The following is a 12,154-nucleotide window of genomic DNA, read 5'->3' on the forward strand; positions in this document are numbered from 1 at the left end:
GGAGTAGAATTGCCTGCTTTCCTCTGCTGCTTTGCTTTTAAAGCTATGCCTGTGGCTAGGGATGTGGCCCACTTGATAGGACAGTGCAGGACCCTACACACGCCTGGGCTTTAATCACCAGCACTGCACAGAGTATGGTGACACAAGCCTGTGATCCCTGCACTCAGAAGGCAGTGCAAGAGGTTCAGAAGGTAAGGCTGGGACACTGAGCCTGGTCAGGTAGCTGGGGATACGGTTGACAGAAGTGACTCTCCACGAGGATGTGAAGTCATTTCTTAAGGAAATATTCTCTGTAGAGTTGGCCACAGCAGCCAAGGAACATTGGGCAGAAGGAAGAACTGGACTATATAGTATATACTATATACTTGCTTAGACTGTTCAATAAACACCCTGACACAGAACAAGGAAAATGCACCGGCTTTTCATATTTGATGAGTATGACTTGGAATCCAGAACTGTTTGCTGTCAGCTCTACAACACTATGAAAACTAACTGCAGACATAACTAACAAATGAGATCCGTATGTGACTGCACTAATTCCTAAGAAACTATAGGAGCATGTAAGACACTGTCACCATTACTGCTGTCCTAATTAAAAACAGACATTTTAGACTTAGCTCCTTGGCAGCAGGAAGAACACAGACCCCACCCTGATTAAAATAAGTAAATAAATAAGTCTCTTATCAGGCTTCCACAAACATTAACCTAAGTGCCTCCCTCCTGTGCTTTATTCCTACCTCACTCTTCTTTGGAAGGCTACGATGCCTAAATTGTTTTCTCTATGTGTAACTTGTGGGCCGGGGGTTAGATGAAAATGGACTGGCTGTGTCTATGAAATTATGTGTCAAATATGAACAGTCTCAAGCAGAAAAGAGCAGATAACTAAAAAAACAATTGATTTCCCATAAAAGACCTTTCTCATAGATAAAATGACCAAACTAGAATGATACTGGGGGGGTGGGGGGTGGTGAACTAGCCCTTTAAGGAATGAGGGCTTAGAAAGCTTAGCTAGTATCTTAAAAAAAAAAAATGTTGGTTAGGCAGTGCTTTTAGTCACAGTGCTCAAAAAGCAAAGGCAGGCAGATCTCTGAGTTTGAGGCCAGCCTGGTCTACAGAGGGAGTTCCTGGACAGCCAGAGAGCTACACAGAAAGAAACATTGTCTCAAAAACCAAACCAAACCAAAACCAAAAAACGTTTTATGTAGCACTGGAGTGGGGCTGGCCTGGAAAGCACTTAGTAGACCAGGTTGGCTTCAACTCAAATACTTCTACCCTAAGTGCTAGGATTAAAGGTCTGCACCTTTATTATCTTCAACTTAAGCTACCAGTACACACTATAAAGAACCTAATGAATAAACTTCAAAATTATTAATTCTAAAATTATCCTCCCTTTTAAAATTACCTTCACCTAGTTTCTCTTCTGGTCCCAGCCACTTTGGGAGCCACAGGTATTCAGATATGGCCATTCCAGGAACCACACACACCACACACAATCAATCCCAAAAATGGCACAAAAATGGCATCAAGAAACCCTGGTCACAAAGATATGAATCTCCTAAGAGGGTGGCCCCCAGTTCCTAAAGAGCATGTGCTTTGCCTAGAAGCACAGAAGAAAGGCCTGAAGATGATGCAGGCACACAGTGCAGACAACGAGTCAAGTGCAGATGCTACAGGGCCAGCCGCAAACTCAGCCATCCTGCTGTCACTGCTCACCCAAGTCTGGGAAGCAGAGTAGAAGCTACATGGCCAAGGGTCACAGGCTCTGTGAACCAAAGCCCAAAGTTCAAACCAAGGCAAAGGCCTCAGCACCAGCTCAGGCTCCCACAGGTGCCCAGGCCCCTGTGAAGTTCCATAGAAAAGGTTTCTGTCTGCCACTGTGAAGACAAATGGACAGGTGTGACACACCTACACACTATTTGCAGATGGTCAGAACTCTATGCTGTTTTTACAAATAAACTTGAGGCAAGATCTGTTAAAAAGAATTACCTCCACCTTTGCCTCCTATTGTTATTCAAGTCCCCAAAGACGCTATCCCATCTCTGATCTGATTTTTAATTCTATGTATGTGAAGGGTGGTGCACATGAGTATAGAGCCTACAGAAACCCGCAGAGGGTGCTGTCTCCTGTACCAGGATTTCAAGGAAAGATCATTCCCTTCCTCCACGATCTATGACTCTTGACTTTCCAATTCCTCCCCCTCTCCAATCTCTTCAATGCTCCAGGAGTACAAGGGAACCTGGGCTGCCAAGGTGCCTTGGGTAGGAAGGTTCTCACACACAAATAGACACAGACCTACCTCCATGGGGAATAGTAGGTAAAAAGAGGGCAAGTCATTAAAAAATACAGACATTTCCAGGTGTGGTGGCGCACACCTTTAATCCCAACATGTGGGAGACAGAGCCGAGCTGGTCTCTGAGTTCCAGGTCAGTCAGAAGCTTCAAGGTGAGACCCTGTCTTAAAAAAACAAAAACAAAAAAAACCCAAAAAAACCACAAACCACAGAATCCCGAGAGATCAGTCAGCGCTGCTCTCATGGCAGTTCTCCAGTTAGCCAGGTCTACTGCTGGAGTCAGGGATCAGAGACAGCTTCAAAAGAGACTACTAAGGCACCCCTAGTGAAAATCAACAGGCAGTAACTCAAAGACTAATGAGCTGATGAACCTCTGGGCACCTCCTCTGGGATCGAGGGTTTATTCATCAGTTACTAGAAAGCTCTCTTAGGATGGGTAGTCTCTGGGGCGGAAATGCAACAGCCACTGGACTCCCTGTCACAGGCCACTGATCACACCAAAAGGCAGAGGAGGCAACTTCCCCATCCGGAACGTGCCGCACTGGCCTCAAACTTCCTATATACAAAAGATGTTCTAGTACGTGAGAACTACAAGTTCCAGCTATTCCCTCCAGGAACACAAACACAAGGACATAACAAAGTCTCAGCTATGCCACTAGTGACACTATGTGAAGGTCACATAGTAAAAGCAACACACAATCATGAGTGAAAAGCCATTAATGAATCTTCCAGCCCAGCCCAGCCACCCTCTAAAAAGCAGCCTCAAGAAAAGGCAGAAGATAGACTGGCTAGACAATTCTAACCACCTCCAACTCCAGAACCACAGACCAAGGAGAACTAAAGGGTTATTATTAGTATATCCTTTAAGCCACTAAGTTTTAAACTGGCTTGTCATGAACTAAGATAATAAACAAAGCTGCAAAGCTGAACAAAAAAAATTTACATTTTAGAAATAGAAATAGTTGATTCAATTAAATCTTTTGTTTTTGTTTTTTGAGTTTTTGGGTTTTGTTTGTTTGTTTGTTTGTTTGTTTTTGAGACAGGGTATCGCTACTGTGTAGCTCTCGCTGTCCTGGAACTCACTAGAGCAGTCTGGCCTTGAACTCACAGAGATCCACCTGCTTCTGCCTCCTTCTAAATGTTGGGATTAAAGATGTGTGCCACCATGCCTGGCTTCGATTAAGTTTTACCGAAATTCTTTTTTTGGGTTTTTTATTTTTTATTTTTTTTTTTGAGATAGGGTTTCTCTGTAGCTTTGGAGCCTGTCCTGGAACTAGCTCTTATAGAACAGGCTGGCCTCGAACTCACAAAGATTCGCCTGCCTCTGCCTCCTGAGTGCTGGGATTAAAGGCGTGCGCCGCCACCACCTGGCTACAGAAATTCTTTTAACTGTAGTGGATGTGAATTCAAGACCAGCCTGGTCTATATAACAAGTTCCAGGACAGCAAGGAATACATAGAAAGAACATGTCTCAGTATAGCTCAGTGGTGGTGGGGCTTTGCCTGAATCTCTAACAATAGCAGTGCATTGCAGAACAGAACAAAACAATACAGAAGATAGACCTAAACAATAAAATATCTCATCTCCCAGACAGTTGTAAATTAGATGATATATGTATCCAAATATATAAGGAGCTATTTAAAAACATCAAAAGATAAAAGCAGACATCTTACCACAGAATGTTTACACATGGCTCAAAAGCACTAACAAGATGTGTAATGTTATTTCTGACCAGACAAACACCAATCAGAATCACAGTACTGATCACTAACGGCTGTCATAACAGAGACAACTGTGGGGGGTGACAGAGCCTTCAGCTGCTGCAGGACTTCACATGGTGGTGTCACACGGTGCAGCTACTGTGGAAAAGCTGAACAGTGCCTAGGAGTCAGAAACTCAAACCCCAAGTATGTAGGGAGTTTTTATTTCCCCAAGAGAGATGAAATAAATCTATATAAAAATTAGTATATGAGTATGTAATATAACACTATTATTCAGGATAGCCCAAAAAAATGAGAACACAAATGAAGACTAACTGATATACTAATAAACAGAAAATGATGGAATATAATTAATTCAACAGAGAAAGAAATTGGGGTCAGTCATGGTGGCACATGCCTTTAATTCCAGCACTCAGAAGACAGAAGCAGGACAGCTCTCTTGAGGCCAGCCTAGTCTACACCCTGGAATTTAGTCTTGAACTTGCAAAAACCATTGTGATCATGTTTATAAAGCAAGCTCAAATGGAAAACTCACAGCAATAAAATAAGTGAGTGGCTGCTATGGTTAGGGGAAGTGGGACATAACTGCTAATGGGTACCAAGCTTCTGTGAAATAGTCTAACATTACATTGCAATAACTTTTCACATGACTCAGGTTGAATTATATACCGCAAATGGGTGAATTTCACAGTTCCTTAGTGTAATCTCAAAGTTTTTAAAAGAAAAACAAAATGTATATCATACACCCACAGAGCAATCCATAAGCTTGAACTTGCTCTTCCATACACACGTGAACAGAAATACGCTTCCATCTCTGCTTCAGTTTCACTTCATTTTCATCATTTTGCATGATTTTTTTTTAAAAAAATGGATTAGTTACTTTATTGATTTAGAGATGGTCTCACTTGTAGCCCTGGCTAGCCTAACTTGATATATAGACCAGGCTGGCCTCAAATCCACCTGCCTCTGCCTCCTAAGTGCTAAGATTAAAACCATGCACCACCATACCCTGCTTTAAATTAAAACTGTGTGGGGGTGGGGTGGGAATGGGAGTAGGTAATATACACGAGAGTGCAGGTGCCTGTGGAGGCCAATCCCATGGAGTTGGACTTTTAGGCTGCTGTGAACCATCCAACATGGGTACTGGGAACTGAACTTGAGTCCTCTTCAAGAACAGTATGGTCTCATAATTGCTGAGCCATCTTTCTTGTTTCACTTCTAATCTCCACTCCTGGGAACTAACACATTAGGAAAAGGTCACCTTAAGACCATGGTGCTGCGCCAGCCTGGAAATTCTTCCAATTCCACCTGGGAAGTTTCAATCTCAACTTTACCAAACATTGCCCACCCCTCTGAACAAAGGAACATCAGGGATGTGTAGGCTCTGGGAGCACAACGCCAGCCTCTCCTTCCATGGGAGCAGTGGGATTCAAGGAGCTCTCTGTAGGCACCACAGGGACCCCGACAGACATATGACAGGGTCAGTAATGAGGCCAGGGTCAGAGGCAGGGCCTGTGGCCTCAGTGCTCATCCAGGAGTCTTGCCTATTCCATGAATATGGGAGGTTCTGGAGTGTCAGCTGTATCCGAGATCAGCAAGCAAGCACTCCCCTCTACAGGATCTGCATAGAGGGGCCTCAGTATTGGCAACACTCCCCTCCTGGAACTGCTCTGCTGGGGACTTTGGCCAGCAGGGTCTTACCCGGGTCTTGGCCTTCAGGAACACATGACTCTCCATATCCTTGCTAGATTTACTGTGGGCCACACCAGCTTTCCTCATGGCATCCTCACTGAAACACAAAAGAAGAGATATTTACATACACTAGCAGGTCTCCCTGCTAGACAGCTGCTGTCCTGGGGAAGCCAACCTGGCTGAATCCTGGAGAGGAATGAAGGGAGAGGCACTCAGCAGAGCAGTGGCCAGAGTTAACAAGAGTAAGGGCAGGACCAGGAGAGGAGGGAGCAGGAAGGTGATACCATAAAGAAGAAAAGCCCTTGAGCATGAAAGACAAAGGGACTGTCCCAGAGATGGCTCACAATCAGCACTGAGACCACTGTTAATTCAGTTACTGGGTGGCCAACCAGCCCCTATTTCTAGGCCTGAGTGACCTGAGCCCCTGCCCAGCTCTACATTTGAGCACAGTGGGACTGCAATTCCAGATCCTCCCCTGCAAAATGAAGAGTCCACAGTCATTATCCATTCCCCCAAACGCAAGAATCTGTGTGCAGCAATTTATGTTTGCCTACTAGAGCCAAAGAGAGCAGCTACAACTGCTAACGACTAAGAACAACAGAAGACAGTGCACACCAATATAAAACAGCAACAAAGCATCTAAAATAATTTTATACACAGATATAAAAGGACTATCCTAGTAAAGGTTCTACTTCACACTGTGGACCAAACAGAGCTCTGAGAGTGCACACGGCCACCCTCTACCTGTACACACATAGAAAGAACAGGTAGGGGCTGGAGAGGTGGCTCAGTGGTTAAGAGCACTGGCTGCTCTTTCAGAGGCCCTGAGTGTGATTCTCAGCACCCACATATGCCTCACAATCACCTGTAACTCCAGTTCCAGGAAATATACCTTCTCTGACCTCTGAGGGCACTGCATGCATATGCATACATTCATCCAAGCAAAACATTCGCACACATAAAAGAAAATACGTATCTTTAAAAAAGAAAGAGTACGTATGTATCTGTTAGAAAGAAGCCTATTAACTTGTGGCCCTGAGGCCTGGAGCCTGGTTACTCTGCTCTTCTCGCAACCTGTCTTTTCTTTGCAGCACTGGACTTGCTGAAGCTCTGACTTGCCAGGTGCCTGCTTGCAAGGCATCCGGGTGTAGAACAGCTGTGTGAAGAGAAAGGTCCCTGGAGCCACAAGAGACATGGGGGTAATGAAGTAGAACAGTACCAAGAATCAGTTCACGGGACGTGTAGGGACAGACACATGCAGGAATAGGGCCACTCTGAGGCTGCAAGGCTTCCACATTGGAAAAGAAAACATCACCTGGTAGGTGATAAAATCACTGAGATGAAGCAGACCTATATTCAGAAGCATGCGTAGAACCCAAATAACCTATAGGCTCACCTGCCCAAGGAACAGGTAACCTCCTGGGGTTCTCGGAGTTGTAGTTCTTGAAAAATAATGACAGAGCTTCATGGGAAGGTACGGCGGCCACAGAAGCCCCAACAACACAAGTCTTAGGGCCACTCAGCTGGAAGCTCCAGGGAATATTCCTGAACAATTTCCACCTGGGTCAGTACTTAATACTGGGTATAATACTTAGTACTGGGTCAGTACTTAATACAAGCTTGCTTTTGACCCCAATGGTGGAACTAGTTTTTCTCTGGAGAATCTTAGGATTAACACATGCCTCACTTGTGTCCCTAGAGTCCTATCTATTCCCCTTTTTGCCTTCTGGCAAGGATAGAAAAAGGACTGAGAGGTAAACAGTCACAGAAACTTGGTAAAAATTTAGAGGTGCAGAACAGTCTCCCAACACCAGGTCCTAAGCAAGGCCAGCAAGTCACAAACTTGTGGATGAGTAGAGAGGATGAGGGGAGCAGGCATAGGAATCTGAGGGGACAAGTCACACATGGGCTCTGTGTCAGAAGCAGCTGTCACCTTAGGCCAAGCCAGACTCCTAAGAGAGCTCTCCCAAGCAGCTACCAGTTACTTTCACTAGAACTAGTTGACAAGTACAGCCTTTGCTCAGTGAGAACACCTGGCAGCTTCCTGCAGAGGACAGACAGATCCAGGACATAGCCGATTGTGGCAGCTTTAGACAAAGAAATGTGCTTGGTGATTGGCAGGCGCAGTGTACCAGTGACATGGAATGAAGGTGCCTTCCCAGCGAGAAACTACTGAGGACTTGAAGGCTAGTAAAGGAAAAAGAAAAGGCTCTTTAGTAATGACACATGACTGGTTCTGGCGACCGCACAAAAGCGAACAGAAAACTTTACTGGCTGCTTATATAGGCCCTGGCTTACATATTCCACATACACTGTCATCCTTAAATCTCCCTCAGGTCCCAGGTTACACTTTGAACAATTTAAACAGCGAGGAGACTATAAGTCTGGCCACTTGGGCAGATGGGGGAGTTACACTGTAAAAGACACTGCCAGCATTCTTTCTTAAGTACATCAGCGTTTTCCTTCTCATAGTTTTTACCAAGGGTTGGAATTCTATCAGAAAACCTGGAAAAAGTACGCTTCTCCTAAAAAGAACACAGGAAACTTAAAGGCAGATCAGGACTTAAAAGTGGTTGAGACCCTCTGCTCCCCCTTGAGCTGCCCTTTAAAGGCCTATTCCTTTGATGTGGGGATGGGCCTAAAGGCCTGTTGTAAATCGGGGTTGTCTCCTTTTGTTTTGGAATAGAACCTAATCAGGTCAATCTTGGTGAACAAACACTAGCAGCAGAAACTTTCCAGCAGCCCTAACTTCAGTTATGGCAGCATTTTTTTTTTCTTTCCTACAGTTCCTAACAAGCCTGGTCAGATCAGGGTACTTAGCTTCCAGTAATATTGGAGGCGGTGCTCCACATCATCAATTTCTTCTGCACCATCAGAGGCTAGGGGGACACTGCTGAGTCTCCCAGCAGAGTAGTATCACACATGTAGATGGGTGTGGGAATCAACTGTTAGAGAACCAGAGTTCAAGGAGCATCAACCCAGCTAGAGATAATAGAAAGATAATTCTATTCTGACAAACTTTGATATACTTTCGGGGGGGGGGGGGATGATACACACCACGGTAACACACACGACAACACACACAATGACACCACATAGACAGGATACAACCTCAACCGGAAGAAGCCAAATCTGCTGTGAGCTGTACAGAACAATACCATGCTCTGCCAACCTCAAATCACATTCACGGTGCCTGCAGTCTCTTCATATTTAGTAAAGCCAGACGCAAACCGTATTTTGAAATGTTTTTGCTTATTTCTAGTCAAGTGGAGTGGAAAGCAGCCAAGCACTCAGCCTTCCTCTTCTGTGCTGCACTTTGTCCCTGACACACCTTACCCGTGCAAGTCTTGGGTGTGGCCTGATTCAGACTCTTCCTAAGGAAAAGTTCAGGTCCTCCCTTACCATAAGACCACAGACATTGGCAGAGGCTGTAATCAGGTCTAGGCCACCCTGGAATAAACCTGGCTGCTATCCAGATCCTTCTGATCACCATGAGTGAGGCTTTGCCATCTCCCCACCCCACCCACAGAATGCGTTCCAAGCACTGTGACACACACAGCATCCTGTCTCCTCTGGGGCCAGGCACTAGTGCCCTTCTCGCTGCCACCCATCATCCTGTTCTAGCCATAGTTGCCTGGGTGTCTGGTTTAGAACGGAGCCTCCTGGGGACTGATTAATCATTACAGGCCTAGATCTCCCCTTTCACAAGAGAGACTGGAAGGTACCCTGACTTCCACAGCTGCCCTTGAAGCATGGTATATCTGAAAGGCACTGCCTGGCACTGCCTAAACAGCAATGAGTGAAACATTAAGAAACCCTGCTGGGACTAGGCATCATAACACAAGCCTTTAATCCAGTGGTTCTCAACCTGTGGGTCATGATCCCTTCAGGGGTCAAATGACCCTTTTCACATGGGTCATCTAAGACCATCTGTATGTCATATATTTACATTATGATTCCTAACAGTAGCAAAGTTAGTTATGAAGTAGCAACAAAAATACTTTTGTGGTTGGGGGTCCCCACAACATGAGGAACTGTATTAAAGAGTTGCAGCATTAGAAAGGTTGAGAACCACTGCTTTAAACCCAGCACTTGGGAGGTAGTGACAGATGGGTCTGAAGCCAACCAGGTCTATATAGTTCCACGACAGCCAGAGTTACACAGTGACACTCTGTCCCCCCCACCCCCCAATAAACTCAGAGACCCTAACTGTACAGTGATGGCACTCTCTATTAAAGAAAGTCCAACACACAGTAACATTACTGTCTTCCCAGGTGAGGTACCAGTGAGCCCCCCAGTTCCTTCGGACAAAGCTGCCCCATTTGGAATGACTTATCTTGACTGACTTAACAGAGGAGCTCTACCACGCCAGTACAAAAGCCCTCCCATAGTTGTGCTTACAAGCACAGACCAGTCACTTCTACTTTTCTTCCCTGACTCCTCCCGACCCTTTTCCAAGTCCTGTTCTTCGGGCCCTGGCTATCACCCAAGGACCCACCCAGCTCTGTTAGGACTCTTGACCCATTCTCCTCATCACTGGCCTCCACCCTAGGCAATGCCTGGCTCCTTTGGTTCACACTGAAGGGAAAGGGTACCCACTTTTCTGGTCTCCTGCAGATGTCTAGCATAGAAGGATTTCTTTCCCCTTTGGGTGTCAGAACTCACCATCCTGAGCTCAAAAGACAGGAGCCCCGCCCTTTAAGGTTCACTTTTTATATGTGTTTTTGTTTTTGTTGGTGGTGGTTTTCTGAGACAGGGTCTTGGTCTCTCTGTCTCTCTCTCTCTTTCTATCATGAAGCTGGCCTTGAACTCAGAGATCCTCCTTCCTCTCCCCTTGAGTGCTGAGACTGAGGTCTTGGGTTTTATTGTTTGCTTTGGTTTTTGTTTGTTTTTTTTTTTTGGTTTTGGTTTATTTTGTGTTTTGTTTTGTTTTGGTTATTTTGATTTTGAGACAGGGTTCATGTAACCCAGGTTGGCTTGGAACTCACTACATAGCTGAAGATGACCTTGAAGTTCTGATCCTCCTGTCTGCCTTGCCAAGTACTAGGAATTTCTGTCCATGCTGTTTTATCTAAGTGGACTCCTGGAAAATTACTACCTGTGTATACAGTCTGTTCACCCACCTGGAATAGAAGCACACAGTTGCATGTGAGACCCTTCACCCTGAATGTTTAATAGGGTACCAGAAGACAATTGAGGAAAGGTTATATAATATCAGGATGACAAAAGGTTTTAGTAGGCTTGTCATCAGAGATAGACATTAAAGAAGGTTATCTGCCACCCATTTACCATCATCTGTCGGGGAGAAAAGGAAAGGTGTCCTTTTGCTCCATGCATTCAGGGGGCCCTGCCCACTGTTCCTACCGCCCTCTTCACAATGAGAGACCACTAGGGACTTATTCTTTGGAAAAGTCCCGAATGCCACACCTACAGGCTATAGAAGGTAGGTCCCAAGAAAAAGCTGACAGAACCCAGCAGCAAGTAGCCCAAGGTTACTGTGCTCAGACACAAGTAAAAAGACTTGGGAAGAATTACCAACAAGTATAGAAAAGCACCACCCCACCTGCTCATAGGCAAAAATAACTATTAACAGCAGTATGCCTCTATGCACAGTGCATTATTTGTGTAGGCATAAAATGTGAACATTCCTTACTGATTTCCTCAGTTAAAGGCGGGGAGCAGAAGCAGAGGTAATACAGTGTAGGGTTACAAAGCACATCTGCAGATCATTCATGTAACTCATAAGGAAGCAGCATGTACAAGACAGTATAGACAGAGGCACATGTCAGAGGACAAGAGTCAAAGTTTGTTGCTACCTTTGAGAACAGTGTATAAATAGAGAGGGCCAATGATATTTGCAATTCACATGCATTCTAAGTTTAAGGGGCTGGGGAGATGTCTCAGTAGGCAAAGCACTTGCTGCACAAGGATGAAGATCTGAGTGCAGAGCCCAGGCCCATGCAGAAGCCAGGTACAACAGCACTCATCTATAACCACAGTGCTCCGAGTGCACAGAGAGGCAGATCCTGGAGCTTTGCTGGTCTCCAGGCCGTGAGAGACCTTGACAGAGGAACATACCTGATGTTGACCTGCAGGCTCTACACCTACACCCATGCATGTACACTCGCACGCACGCACGCGCGCGCGCACACCCACACACACACACACACACACACACACACGAAAGAATAATAGAGACAATGTCCACTATATAGCGCTGGCTAGTCTGGAGCAATATCTACTATGTTGACTAGACTGGGCTCAAACTCCTCTAGAGATCGTCCTGCCCCCACACCTCCCAAGCACTGGGATTAAAGGTGTATACCCCATGCCCAGTCTAATACATTTATTTATTTACTTACTTTTCTTTTTGAAAGAGAGAGAGAGAGAGAGAAAGAGAGACTTATAGACATCTGCCTGCTTCTGTCTCCTGAGTGGTGATGGTGCATGC

At 45.3% G+C, this 12,154-nt stretch overlaps 1 protein-coding gene across 8 annotated transcripts in view; it reads right to left on the reverse strand.

Moving 5' to 3' along the window:
* Med15 (mediator complex subunit 15) overlaps positions 1-12,154 on the reverse strand; it is a 65,122-nt gene that overhangs the window by 37,873 nt on the left and 15,095 nt on the right. For 7 of the 8 annotated variants that reach the window (XM_048452343.3, XM_048452350.3, XM_048452345.3 and 4 more), the window contains one exon: positions 5,713-5,800. The exons of the other annotated variant lie outside the window; for it this stretch is intronic. In XM_048452343.3, the coding sequence (XP_048308300.2) occupies positions 5,713-5,800 (88 nt within the window). The remainder of the gene's footprint in view (positions 1-5,712; positions 5,801-12,154) is intronic. 8 annotated transcript variants of the gene reach the window in all.

Source organism: Myodes glareolus, chromosome 2 (assembly GCF_982192425.1).
Source record: "Myodes glareolus chromosome 2, mMyoGla1.1, whole genome shotgun sequence".
In the NCBI taxonomy this organism is placed as follows: Eukaryota; Metazoa; Chordata; class Mammalia; order Rodentia; family Cricetidae; genus Myodes; species Myodes glareolus.